This window comes from Strix uralensis, chromosome 27 (assembly GCF_047716275.1).
Source record: "Strix uralensis isolate ZFMK-TIS-50842 chromosome 27, bStrUra1, whole genome shotgun sequence".
NCBI lineage: Eukaryota > Metazoa > Chordata > Aves > Strigiformes > Strigidae > Strix > Strix uralensis.
Window position 1 is genome coordinate 2,990,610 of NC_133998.1, and position 10,776 is coordinate 3,001,385.

Genomic DNA, 10,776 nt, shown 5'->3' on the forward strand with positions numbered 1-10,776 from the left:
CAGGGTTGTTCCTGGAGGTTTGCAGCAGGGAGAGGGACGAACGGTGCCGACATGTCGGGGCTCATCCCTGCCTGCCCCCCGCTCCCCCCGCCGGGCCCTGCGCCGGGCGGCCGGAGGAAGTGACGACAGCCTGCTCCCGCACAGCCCTGCCTCAGCCTCGCGTCCCAGCCCTCCTCTTCCTCCCTTCCACAGCCCCCACCAGGGCTGCCCCCCCCCGCAGGCAGACCCCCTGTCCCAGAGATGGGGAGGGGATAGAGGGGCTCAGGGCACCCCGTTTCCTCCAGGGTGGGGATGGCACAGGGCGGGAGGCTGCCGGGATGTGAAGTCCTCCACGGCCCCACACTGCAATGGTGGTTGGGCCCCCCCATTACGGGTTTTTACAACCTCTGTGGTCCTTGGGGTGTTTTTTCCTGTAAATCACTGGGTTTTATGAGTCCTTGCCCTGCAGAGTTTGGTGGGGGGGAAGCATGCAGAGCCTCTGTTTTCATTTTAATGAAAAAAATTGGCTTTGGAAACTCTGGGAATTTAGGAAACTCCTTCCTGTGCCTTCCAGCCTTTTCTTGGGGCTGGGGGGGGGCAGCACCCCAGCAGTGGGTGCTGTGCAAGCGGGGTGCCCCCCCTCAGCCCCGCTGGCAGGTGAGAGCTGGGCCAGCTCAGGCATTCCCTGGGGTGCTCCAAAGGGCTCCAGGGGCTCAGAGGGGCTTGGGAGTCTCTGAGGGGCTGCAGTTGCTCTGAGGGTCCCGGGAGGCTCCGAGGAGCTTGGGTTGCTCTTAGGGGCCATGTGTGATCTGATGGACTCGGGGTGTTCCCAGGAGTCCAGGGTGCTCTGAGGAACTTGGGGTGCTCATAGCACCCTAGGGTGCTCCAGGGTGCTCTGAGGGGTTTGGGGAGCTCCAAGAGGCTTGGGGTGCCCTGGGATGCTCTAAGGGGTCCAGGGCTTCCCAAGGAGCTCAGGGTGCTCTGAGGATTCTGGGATGCTGTGAAGGCCCCCGGGATGCTCCAAAACCCCCAGGATGCTCCGATGCCCTGGGATGCTCCAAAGACTCTGGGATGCTCCGAGACCCCCGGGATGCTCCAAAGTGCCTGATATGCTCTGAGGCCCCGGGATGCTCCGAGGCCCCGGGATGCTTCGAGACCCCCGGGATGCTCCAAGACCCCCGGGATGCTCCAAAGGCCCCTGGATGCTCCAGCCGCCCGCGCTGGGGTGCGGAGCGCTCCCGCTGCCGGCAGCGGCGCGGGGGGCGGGGGGGGGGAGCGCTCCGAAAACACCCGGGAAAAACACTCGGGGGGCACCGGGGCGGGGCCGGAGCGGGTCGCCCCCCCTCGGCCCCCGCCCCCCCTTCCGCACCGCTCCTTCCTCCCCCCCCCCCCGTCCTCCTCCTCCTCCCCCCCCGCTCTCGCGACAGCTCCGCGCAGAAAATGGCCCCGCGGCCGCGCCGCCGCTGATGCGCGCTCCGGGCGGCGCCGGCCCCGCCGCAGCCCCGGTACGTGCGGGGTCGAGGGGGCAGCGGGGGGGCGGCCCCGGGCACCGGGGAGGGGAGCGTGACCGGCGGGGCACCGGGAGGGGCGGGCACCGGCACAGGGAAGGGGGCACCGGCCCCGGGGGGGCACCGGCCCCGGGGGCAGCGAGGTAGCGGCGGTAGGGGGTGGGGGGGGGGAACCGGGACCGCGGTACCGGGGGCTTTGCCGGGACGTGCAGAGGGGGCTGCGGGGGGCGGGGGCAAACCCGCCCTGACCGTGGGGGGGGCACCAGCCGTGGGGCTGCTGCCCACCGGGGGCTTCAGGTTATGGGGGGCACTACCCATGGGGCGACTAGCCATGGGGGGGTGCTAGCCATGGCTGTGTGACTACCCACAGGGGCTAGTAGCCACGGGTGTATTACTCAAGGGGGGCTGCTAGCCACAGAAACCACTAGCCATGGGGATGCTGCCTATGGGGTGCTGCTAGCTATGGGGTTTACCACCTGTGGGGCTAGTAGCACAGTGACAGCTAGCCACGGGAGCCTTTAGCCTTTGGTCTTTGCAGGCCCGTGGGAGCACCGGGACCCGCTTGGCCACCCTGAGCATCCCGGGGCTGCACCCGCCGGGGTCTCCCCAGGGTCTCTCCATCTTCCCACACACGTGGGAGCCGCTTTGTTGCTGTCAGGGACTGGGGATGCAGCTGCTGCTGGAGCAAGGGGGCTCTTGTGCCTTGACCAGGGTGTGAACTTGACCATGGCCAGGGCTGCCTGCAAGGGGGGCAGCTTTGTCCGAGCCCAGGGAGGAAGGTCCATCCTCCCCAGATGGCTCCCGAAAGGAAAGAGGGATTTTTTTTCCAGCTGAAGAGCTGAGGTAGCCCAGCAGATCGGCCGGCCAGGGGCAGGCAGGTAAAGGTGGGCACCGGGGTGCTGCGGGGACATGGGGAAATGGCAGCACGTCCCTTCCCCGTTTCCACATGGCACCCGGGTCACCGCTGGCTTGGAGCAGGGACCCCTGGGCTGCCCAGGGCATCTCTGCAGGGAACACTGAAAGGTGTTTCCCAAGGAACCGCTGAAGGGCCTCGGCCGAGCTGCCCCCGCACCCGCCGTGGGACGTGGCCCCGTGGCTGCCTGCGAGGCTCAGCGCTCGCCCCCTTGGGTGCCCACGCTGCCACCGGCAGCAGCTGCGGTGGGGCTTGGGGTGGGCTCCGCGGGGGTCTCCGGGCAGATTTTCTGAGTTGGAAAGCAGGGAGCCAGCCCTCGGAGCGAGGTGGAGGGGTAAAACATGGAGGCAGCAGCTTTGCTCCAGCCCAGATTGGGATTAGGGCACCCAAATTGGGGTGCAAAGCCCTTGGCTGTGAGGCGGGGGCTGCCGGGCGGCACAGATGCCCGGAGCATCATCCCCCCCAACACACACACACCCCAACTCTTGCAGAGCTCCCTGTGATGTCTGAAGGCAACAGGAGAATTTACGACACGCATTTTAATTTACGACATGCATTTGAACCCCGTGACCGGTGGCCGGAGCGTGTGCCGGGGCGGGCGGGGGGCTCGCTGGGCTGGCAGGAGCCGTGCTGCTGTCACAGCCTGTGCTTCCTCCCTCCGCCTCGGCGCTCACCGGCTCAGCGATCACATGAGCCCCTTGTTCGGAGCCTTTGTCTCTCATCTCCTACGCTGAGGAGCTGCGTTTTGGGAAGCTTCTGCAACCTCTGCCCATAGACCACGCAGAGATGTTCAAATAGGATTATTTGTCCCATTTATCCTCCTGGGGTGGGTTTGGAAAAGTCTTCTGTGCTTGGTGATATGTATAAACCCCCTGGTTCATTTGAGGGAGATGAGCTGTATTAATTATTAACTGAATCAGCACCCAAGGCTGCTCTGGGTGACCAGTAGCTGCAAACCCTCCTCCTCACCCTCGTTGCTGTCAGCCCCCCAAAAGGATTTTTCCGGGGTCCCTGTTCACCGCAGGGGCCCGAGCGAGGGAGTTTGGTGCCAGCAGGTTTTCAGGGAGACTGAACCTGCAGAAAAACCTTGCAAAAAGCAACACCAAATTTGCAGTGGCTCTGGGATTTGGTGTTCCAGGGCAGGGTTTGCACTGGCACGGGGGGAGTCACATCTCCCATGGCCACGCAGGGTCACTGGGGGTGGGGACAGTGGCAGATCAGTGGCGCCTGGGCCTGAGCATCGTGCTCAGGGTTGCAGAACGGAGGGTCCTGGGGAATGGAAAGTGTTGGACACCATCCCGCGGGAGGTGACAAATGACAGCAAAATGATACAGGTGCCACCAGCTCCCTGAAAACCAGGGCCTGGGCCGAGCAGACCGCGATGCTGCGGTGCTGCTGTCATGTCCGAAAACGCACCCGCGTTGGTCGGCTTCGCTCCGGCGGGACGCTGGTGGGGGTGTGAGCTGGGTGCAGGCTGCAGTGAGCTCTGCCTGCATCCGTCCCGCCTGCCCTCTCCGGACCTGCCCGTTAGCATCTGCTCCAGAGGCATTTTCCCAGCTTTTCCAGTGAAAAAAAACCAGCTTAAAACCTATCACTGGGGTGCCGCCTGCAACTGGGAAATGGAGAGCAGCATCAGCTGGCGCATCTGTGAGGGCGAGGTGGGAGGTGTCAGCATGAGCCGTAACATCCGAATGTGCAGCTGGGTTTGACCCTGGAGCACGGGGAGATCCCTGCCCTGGGAGCTGACAGACCTATCGCAATGTTGCTGAGGAATAATTTTGTGGTTTCTTGAAAAAAATTGCCTGTGCTCCAGCTGAGCTCTTGGTGCAGAGGATGCTCCTTACATCGGAGCCCATTGGTCCCCAGGGGACTGTCCGCGGGCCCTGGGGACAGGCGGTGGCATCGAGGGTTGATGCAGAGTCAGTGATTCCAGCGGGGAAGTGGGGACCTGGGGGAGGTTCACTACAGTCTCAAGGACTCGTGCTACCAGCAAATGCTCCGGCAGCACCGAAGCTCCGCTGCTTCAGGGACGGCCACTGAAACGTGGCAGTGCCACTCGGATGATGCACAAGGGGCTGAGCAGGAAGACGTAGCCCTGCCTTGACCCTTTTAATGCTTTCTTCCTCAATAGGAAATTAGTGAGACCTTTGTTCCCATCAAAAACTGCATTTCCCCCTCCTGATAAAACAAAGCTGCTGTGAACTTTCTGCGTGGCGTTTACCTCCCCCAGGCTGTGCCGCTTTGTGCAGACCCGAGCAAACCAACCCCTCCAGCCAGGGCTGAATTCCCCTTCCCAGGACTCCATCAGCCCCTGGCCCTGCCCCAGACCCCCGCTCTGGGGCTGACCCACCCTCCAGCCAGTCCCAGCCACGGCGCAGTTGCATCCCACACCGCCGGCAGAAGCTGCCAAGCTGAGAAAACAACAAAAACCCCCCAATGCAACCCCCAAACAAAGCCACAAGCCTGGGGGCAGCCGGAGAAATAATCCGGCCTGGATTTCCCCCCTCCTCTGATTTATTGCCCGATGGGCTGCAATCCCAGCGCCGCCGGTTGCTGCAGTAACAGCTGCTGAGCTAAAGCCGGGCTCTGTGCGACCGGCTGGGGCGGAAAACCTGGGAAAATGCCTCTTGAACAGAAACTAAGGGGCAGGTCTGGCGAGGCCAGGAGGGGTGGGGTGGATGCGGGTGAACCTGGTTGTACCCAACTAGGCCCATCCCCGGGGAGATTCCGCAGGGACATTTGCTCTGGGCGTCTTGGAGCTCTTGGGCAAACACTAACCCTCGTAACCAACTGCAGATGTGCGTGTTGCAGCCACTCCACAGCCCTAGCACTGATTATTTTTACTATTGTTTATTATCATTATTCTTAACTTTGACGTTAAGACACTACTGAGAAATCTCCTGAAATGAGGGACTTTTCAGATGCTTTTTGCTCGGAGTTGGTGTTTGGCTTTTGCACGTCGCAGCCTCGTGCCGAGGCTCTGTGAGGCCAAGCTGATTTAATTTTGGGGACCATCTGATGTAGCTTACATGAAGGAACTGTCCCCACACGCCCATCGGCATCGGGCCCTGCTGCCGATGCTCCCAGTCACGCAACGGGACCTGCTGCTCCTCCTGGCTGGAAAATCCTTTGAAACTGCGGCTGGGGGCGGGCGGGGGGAGCATCCAGCAAGACCCCGGCCCCAGCCGGGAGCAAGAGAGGCTGGAGCAGCTCCTGCAGTTGCTGCTTCGCGGCGCCGGGGCTGTGTCGCCTTGGCGAGGAGGGGGTCCTGTGGGTTGTGGCGGGGATTTTTGCCTATAGATGCTGTAGGCTGGACCTTACCACAAAGCGGGAGTCTGGCGATGTGTGGGGCAGGCTGTGCGGGATGGAAGCTTGGGGGGACATTTCGGAGGCTTTGTGGGCCACCCCTGGGGCGGGAGAAGCGGGAAGGGAAGGTTCTGGCTTCAAAAAAACTCAGCTGCTGCTCCCCACGATGGGGGGCCACGCACGAAGCCCCCAGGGTGAAGTGCTGCCTTTGCAGCGTGTCCCCCCCAGCAGAGATGCTGCAAAGCCCCTGTCAAGGTGGAATCTCCTGCCCGCTTGGCCCTGGAGATCCCCAGGTGGGAGGGTCGGTCCCACTGCCACGGGGCACACAAGGAGGAGGAGGGAGGAGGAGGAGGCAGTCGCCATCGCTCCGTGCCGGGCTTTAACGTCTCACCCTTGCGCTCGGTGTAGCATCACCGGGAGAAGCCGCCATCGGCAGCGCGGACCTCACCCTGTGCCCACCACTGCCCAGGCCATGAAGACAGAGAAGGATGAGGCTGTGCCCACCTTCTCCCTGGGGGGTAAATACACCGGAGAGGGGGCAGGTGAGTCCCTTGTGCCACGTGGGGGGGTTGGTGAGAGGAGTCGGGGCAGGACGAGCCTTTGCTCCTGTTGCTGTGAGGGCCCTTTGGCCGAATCCCACCCCAGAGGGGTGGCTGGGAGCACCCTGAGGGTGTGCATGGGTGGGCACGTGGCGTCACCCAGCGTGTTCAAGACACCAGCAGGCTTTACCTTCATACCAGCAGCTTTTTCTAGAGCAAAGACCCCGTTTCTAACCACCCTGGAGGGCTCCTGCCTCTCCAACCCCTTCCAAGCCAGACCCTCCCCTTCACCTGCACCCCTGTTTGTAAAGGGTAGGGAGGAGGGCAGAGAGGGAGGGGGTTTAGGCAGGGCCCAAGGCTTAGGGGCGAGCTGGTGCCAGCTGCCTAACGGCCTCTCCCCGGCAGGTTGCAGCGAAGCGGCTCTGCCCGGCGGCCCGATGCTGGTGCCAGGGAGCGGAGGGACCCCAGCCCAGGACCTGCGGCCACTGAAGCGCAGACCTGTCCCAGGTGAGCTGGGCCTCAGCCCTGTCCCGGGGAGGTGACAGCAATGGCTGGGGTGGCAATGAGGCCAACGGATGTGTCTCCTTCCAGGGAAGCACTACCAGTGCTCAAGTTACGGCTGCAAACTGGCCTTCCCCAGCATGCAGGAGCTGATGGACCACCTGAAGGTCCACTACAGACCCACGCAGTCCCTCGAGGGTAAGGCTGGGACACCCTGCGTCGCTCCAGGGTGCCCTTTTTTGGCTGGGAGGTGGCAAAGTGTGGCTCAAAGCTGAGGCAGCATTGGTTGTGGTGCCTGGACCTCCCGGAGATGCTGCACAGCCACAGACGGGAGTGGAGAGAGCATGGGAAGTGCTGGAGACCCACTGATGGGGCTGCCCCCAGCCCTGGGGGGTGCAGCGCAGCCGGGCTGTTGCTGAATCTCTGCCCTATTTTTTTGCTCAGGCAAAACCTTCCAGTGCCCCACGCTGGGCTGCACAGAGACCTTCCCCAGCATGCAGGACCTCATGGCCCACATGAAGGTGCACTACAAGCCCAACCGCTACTTCAAGTGAGTCCCGCCGGTCCCCGTCCCCATCCTGTGCCACCCTGCCATCTCCCTGCAGCCACCTCCCACTATCTGGGGGCACCCAGCAGCTCCCAAACAGCCCCGAGCACAGGGGCTCCCACCTTTGCAAACCTCCCCCCCCCACCACCATCTCAGCAACAGACCCCGGGGCTGGGGCAGGGGGGTGATGCAGGGGGGAGCACCACTGCTGATGCTGCCTCCCTGGCCCCGCAGGTGTGAGAACTGCATGCTGCGCTTCCGGACACACCGCTCGCTCTTCAAGCACCTGCACGTCTGCTCCGACAGCGCCAGCACCCCCGCGCCGCCCCCCAAAGCTGACAAGCCTGTCCTGCCTGCTACCTCTGCCCTGGAGAAGGAGCCCCCGGCCAAGCCGCCCGAGGGGCTTCCCAAACTCCCGAGCGTTATCCGGCCCCTGGAGAAAGAAGCCATCCTCCCTGGCACGGACTCTGCCCCGGCGGCCCCCGCCACGCTCCCCACCAGCCTCCCTGAGCTGCCCGGCTCGCTGGAGGCGCTGCCGCTGGTCTCGCCGGCCCCCCACCCCTTCCCGCTGCTGGAGCCCAGCCTTTTCGGGCCGTCGTCCTTGACTCGGTTCTCAGGGCCACCCCCCACCTCGGTGCCGGGGCCGTTCCTGTCCTACGTGCACCCTTCGCCCTACAGTTTGCCGCAGCCCCCGGCGCAGCATCGCCTCCGGCCCTACGTGCCGGGCCACGGCCCCCCCGTCTCCAACGCCGTCTGGAAGAAAAGCCAAGGTGAGCGTGCGGGGCCGTTCGGGCAAACCTTCTTCTGCTCCCGCCTTGACCAGCAGCTCCCAGAGGAGGACCCGCCGTCGGCCAGCCGAGGATCCCCCTCCTCCCGGCCCTGCGCGGGGCCGCCCCGGCCCCCCACCCTGGCCCCATCCCACCTCCGCCCCCCCCCCCATCCCACCCGCAGGGATGCTCAATTGGAGAAAGCACTAGCAACCACCAAAACAACAAGCCTCCAAATTTTCCCAGCCCTGCTGCTCCCCGGCGTGCTGGGGGTGCGAGGCGGGGGGCCGGGCCAGGCCTGCCCTCCCACGTGTGCCCCCCCAGGGAGGGGAAGACCTAATGCTTGTCTTGCCCCTCGATTCCCTCCGCAGGTGTGAGTGTCAGCCCACTCCTCCCATGCTTTGGCTCAGGAGTGACTCCAGGTTAGTTTGGCACCTACTGGTTGGGGGCTGCTTTCTGTCACTGGGGGGGGTGGAGGGTGGTGGGGGGGGACCGCAGGGGATGGGAGAGGCCCCACGGGGCGCCGCGGTGCTCCCCGGAGAGCAGAGGGGGAGGGCGGGCTCCCTCATTTTCGGGAGCCACGCGGAGAGGGGATGCCACCCAGGTAGGCTCGGAGACAGGGGGGGGGTCGCCAGCTGTGCGCCCCCAGGAACCGCCCAGCCTGGTTCCTCCAGCACCCGAGGGCAGAAGCAGCAGGAGAAGGAGCTGCAGCAGCTGCTTGAGCTGGAGTCCCCCGAGTTGCCCCAGCCCCGAGGCTGGGCTGGAAACCACTGCCCTTTGCTCCATGGGGTGCAGAGGGGCAACAGGCAAAGGGAGGTGGGGGCCGGGGAGCACAGCCTCGCTCCCTGCTCCCGGATTTGGGGTTCCTCCCTTGGGATGGGGACCTCCGTGCATGTGGGGCTCGGAGCGGGGAGGCTCCTGCCCCCCATAGCACCAGCCGAGCCCCACGGCATCCAGCACGATGCAGCCGGCACCCGGGGCCGCCTGCCCTGCACCCTGCGCTGCCGCTTCGCATGGCTCCCACCGGCGGGGGGGGACGCCTGGGCACAGCCAACCCCCCCACCCACCCCTCTGTGGGCCGTGGCGGGAGGGGGGGCCGGTGGGCGAGCACTGTGCTTCCCTCCTCGCCCGTCCTTGCAGGGCACTCCTCCAACAGCCGCATCGTGTGGGAGCACACGCGGGGCCGCTACACCTGCATGCAGTGCCCCTACTCCACCGCCTCGCGGGAGGAGATGACCCTGCACATCGAGGACCACCGCAAGAACCCCCCACCGCCCGGGCGCCTGGACGCAGAGATGGGTACGGCCCGGGGCGGGGGGGGCTGCGGGAGGGACCCCCAACTGCTGGGATATTTGTGGAGAGTGGGCTCAACTTGCCCCGCGTAGACACCACCCCGCTGTCCTAGAGGGGGGTGACTGGCCGCTGCGGTGGGCACTAGGCTCCAGCTCCTGGCTCCCCAGCCTGCACTGATGCCTCGGGGGGTTCCATGTGCCCTCCCCATACCCCCCCCCCACACTGGGTGCCAGCCCCCGAGCAGCCTCCCGCAGGAGTCAGGGTGCAAGGGGCTCAGCTGCAGTGCTGACGACTCTCTTCCCTCTCCCTCCAGATTTCGGGGTGGGCCTCGCCTCCTTCCACGCCAAGCTGACGCCGGAGATGGAGAACTCCCTGTACTCCCAGCTCTGATGCCCCCAGCTCCCACGGGACTGATCCTGCGTCTCCCCATCCCTCCCCCACGGCCGGGCAGGGGGACACCGCACAGCCCCGTGCCGCTGCGCTGGGACAGAAACCCTTTCCTGGGTACCAGGAGCATCCCCCAGCCCCAGCATGGGGTGGCAGAGGGGCAGATGTTTTTTTTTCCTCTTGAATTTCTACCCTCCCTTTTATTTTCGGAAACTCTAAGTACCCGGAACCCCGTGTCTCCTTCCCCTAAAGGTTTTGTTGCTTCAGCTCCAGGGGCTCTGGGGGGAGCCCGGTAGGTTGCTCAGGAGTTAGTGGACTTCTCTGGAATGAGGTCTCAAAATAATAAATGGGAATTGTACAGGAGCAGCAGCCGGCAGAGCCTCTGTCAGTCCCTGCAGCAGCTGGGGGCCATGGGGGAGCAGTGCTGCCCCTGAGCATCCCCCCTACCCAAAGGAGGGGGCAAAGCATCGGGGGGGGCAGGGGGTTAGTCACAGCCTGGTCCTGTCCTGGGCAGGTTTGGGGAAGGGGTGCTTCCTAACCCCCATCAACACATCCCAGAGCATGAAGGGCTCCTGAGAAGCCGAGTTGGAGCTTCTGCCAACTGCATCCCAGCACCCAAACCGGGGCCGTACCTCAGGCTCCAGCACCAGGCAGCGAGTGGAGAATCGGGGCCCTGCTGCACCCCAACGGCTCTTCCATGCCCTGGTCCCCAGCCCCGGGGGCTGCACAACCCCCTGCACCCCGCCCTGGGAGCCAAGCGTTCCCGCCCTGGGGCTCCCCCAGGTCCTGCTTTGCCTGCGTAGGTGCCGGCCCCATCCCAGCGAGGTGAAGAGTTTGCTCCCAACTGGTTTGAGCAGAGACGTGCTGCCGCACGCCCGGGCCCACGCGGCCTCTGATCGGGCACCTGCCGCCAGCCCCGGGAGGGGCCACAAACCCCAGGGGAATTCCCCCCCCACCCTGCCCCAGCTCAGCCCTGGCTCTTGCCCCTGGAGCTGCCCTTTTTCCAGACACATTCACCCCGGAACACAGGTCCTGC

At 64.7% G+C, this 10,776-nt stretch overlaps 1 protein-coding gene across 2 annotated transcripts; it reads left to right on the plus strand.

Annotated features, from left to right (window-relative positions):
- The first annotated feature begins 1,377 nt into the window (after positions 1 to 1,377).
- Positions 1,378 to 10,103, plus strand: ZNF414 (zinc finger protein 414). Of its 2 annotated transcripts, XM_074851692.1 has the most exons (9): positions 1,378 to 1,484; positions 6,115 to 6,248; positions 6,651 to 6,752; positions 6,837 to 6,944; positions 7,191 to 7,296; positions 7,528 to 8,063; positions 8,432 to 8,482; positions 9,201 to 9,359; positions 9,667 to 10,103. In XM_074851692.1, the coding sequence occupies exons 2-9, from the start codon at positions 6,179 to 6,181 to the stop codon at positions 9,741 to 9,743; spliced, it is 1,209 nt and encodes a 402-aa protein (XP_074707793.1). In that variant the 5' UTR covers positions 1,378 to 1,484; positions 6,115 to 6,178; the 3' UTR covers positions 9,744 to 10,103. The 2 variants fall into 2 exon arrangements, with proteins under 2 accessions (XP_074707793.1, XP_074707794.1); XM_074851693.1 differs by lacking the exon at positions 8,432 to 8,482.
- Positions 10,104 to 10,776: the final 673 nt, after the last annotated feature.

Bases quoted from the DNA above. Each gene is read 5' to 3' on its own strand.
- ZNF414 (XM_074851692.1), top strand. From the start codon at position 6,179: ATGAAGACAGAGAAGGATGAGGCTGTGCCCACCTTCTCCCTGGGGGGT. The intron at 6,249-6,650 runs GTGAGTCCCTTG...TCTCCCCGGCAG, and splicing joins ATACACCGGAGAGGGGGCAG to GTTGCAGCGAAGCGGCTCTG. The intron at 8,064-8,431 runs GTGAGCGTGCGG...TTCCCTCCGCAG, and splicing joins CGTCTGGAAGAAAAGCCAAG to GTGTGAGTGTCAGCCCACTC.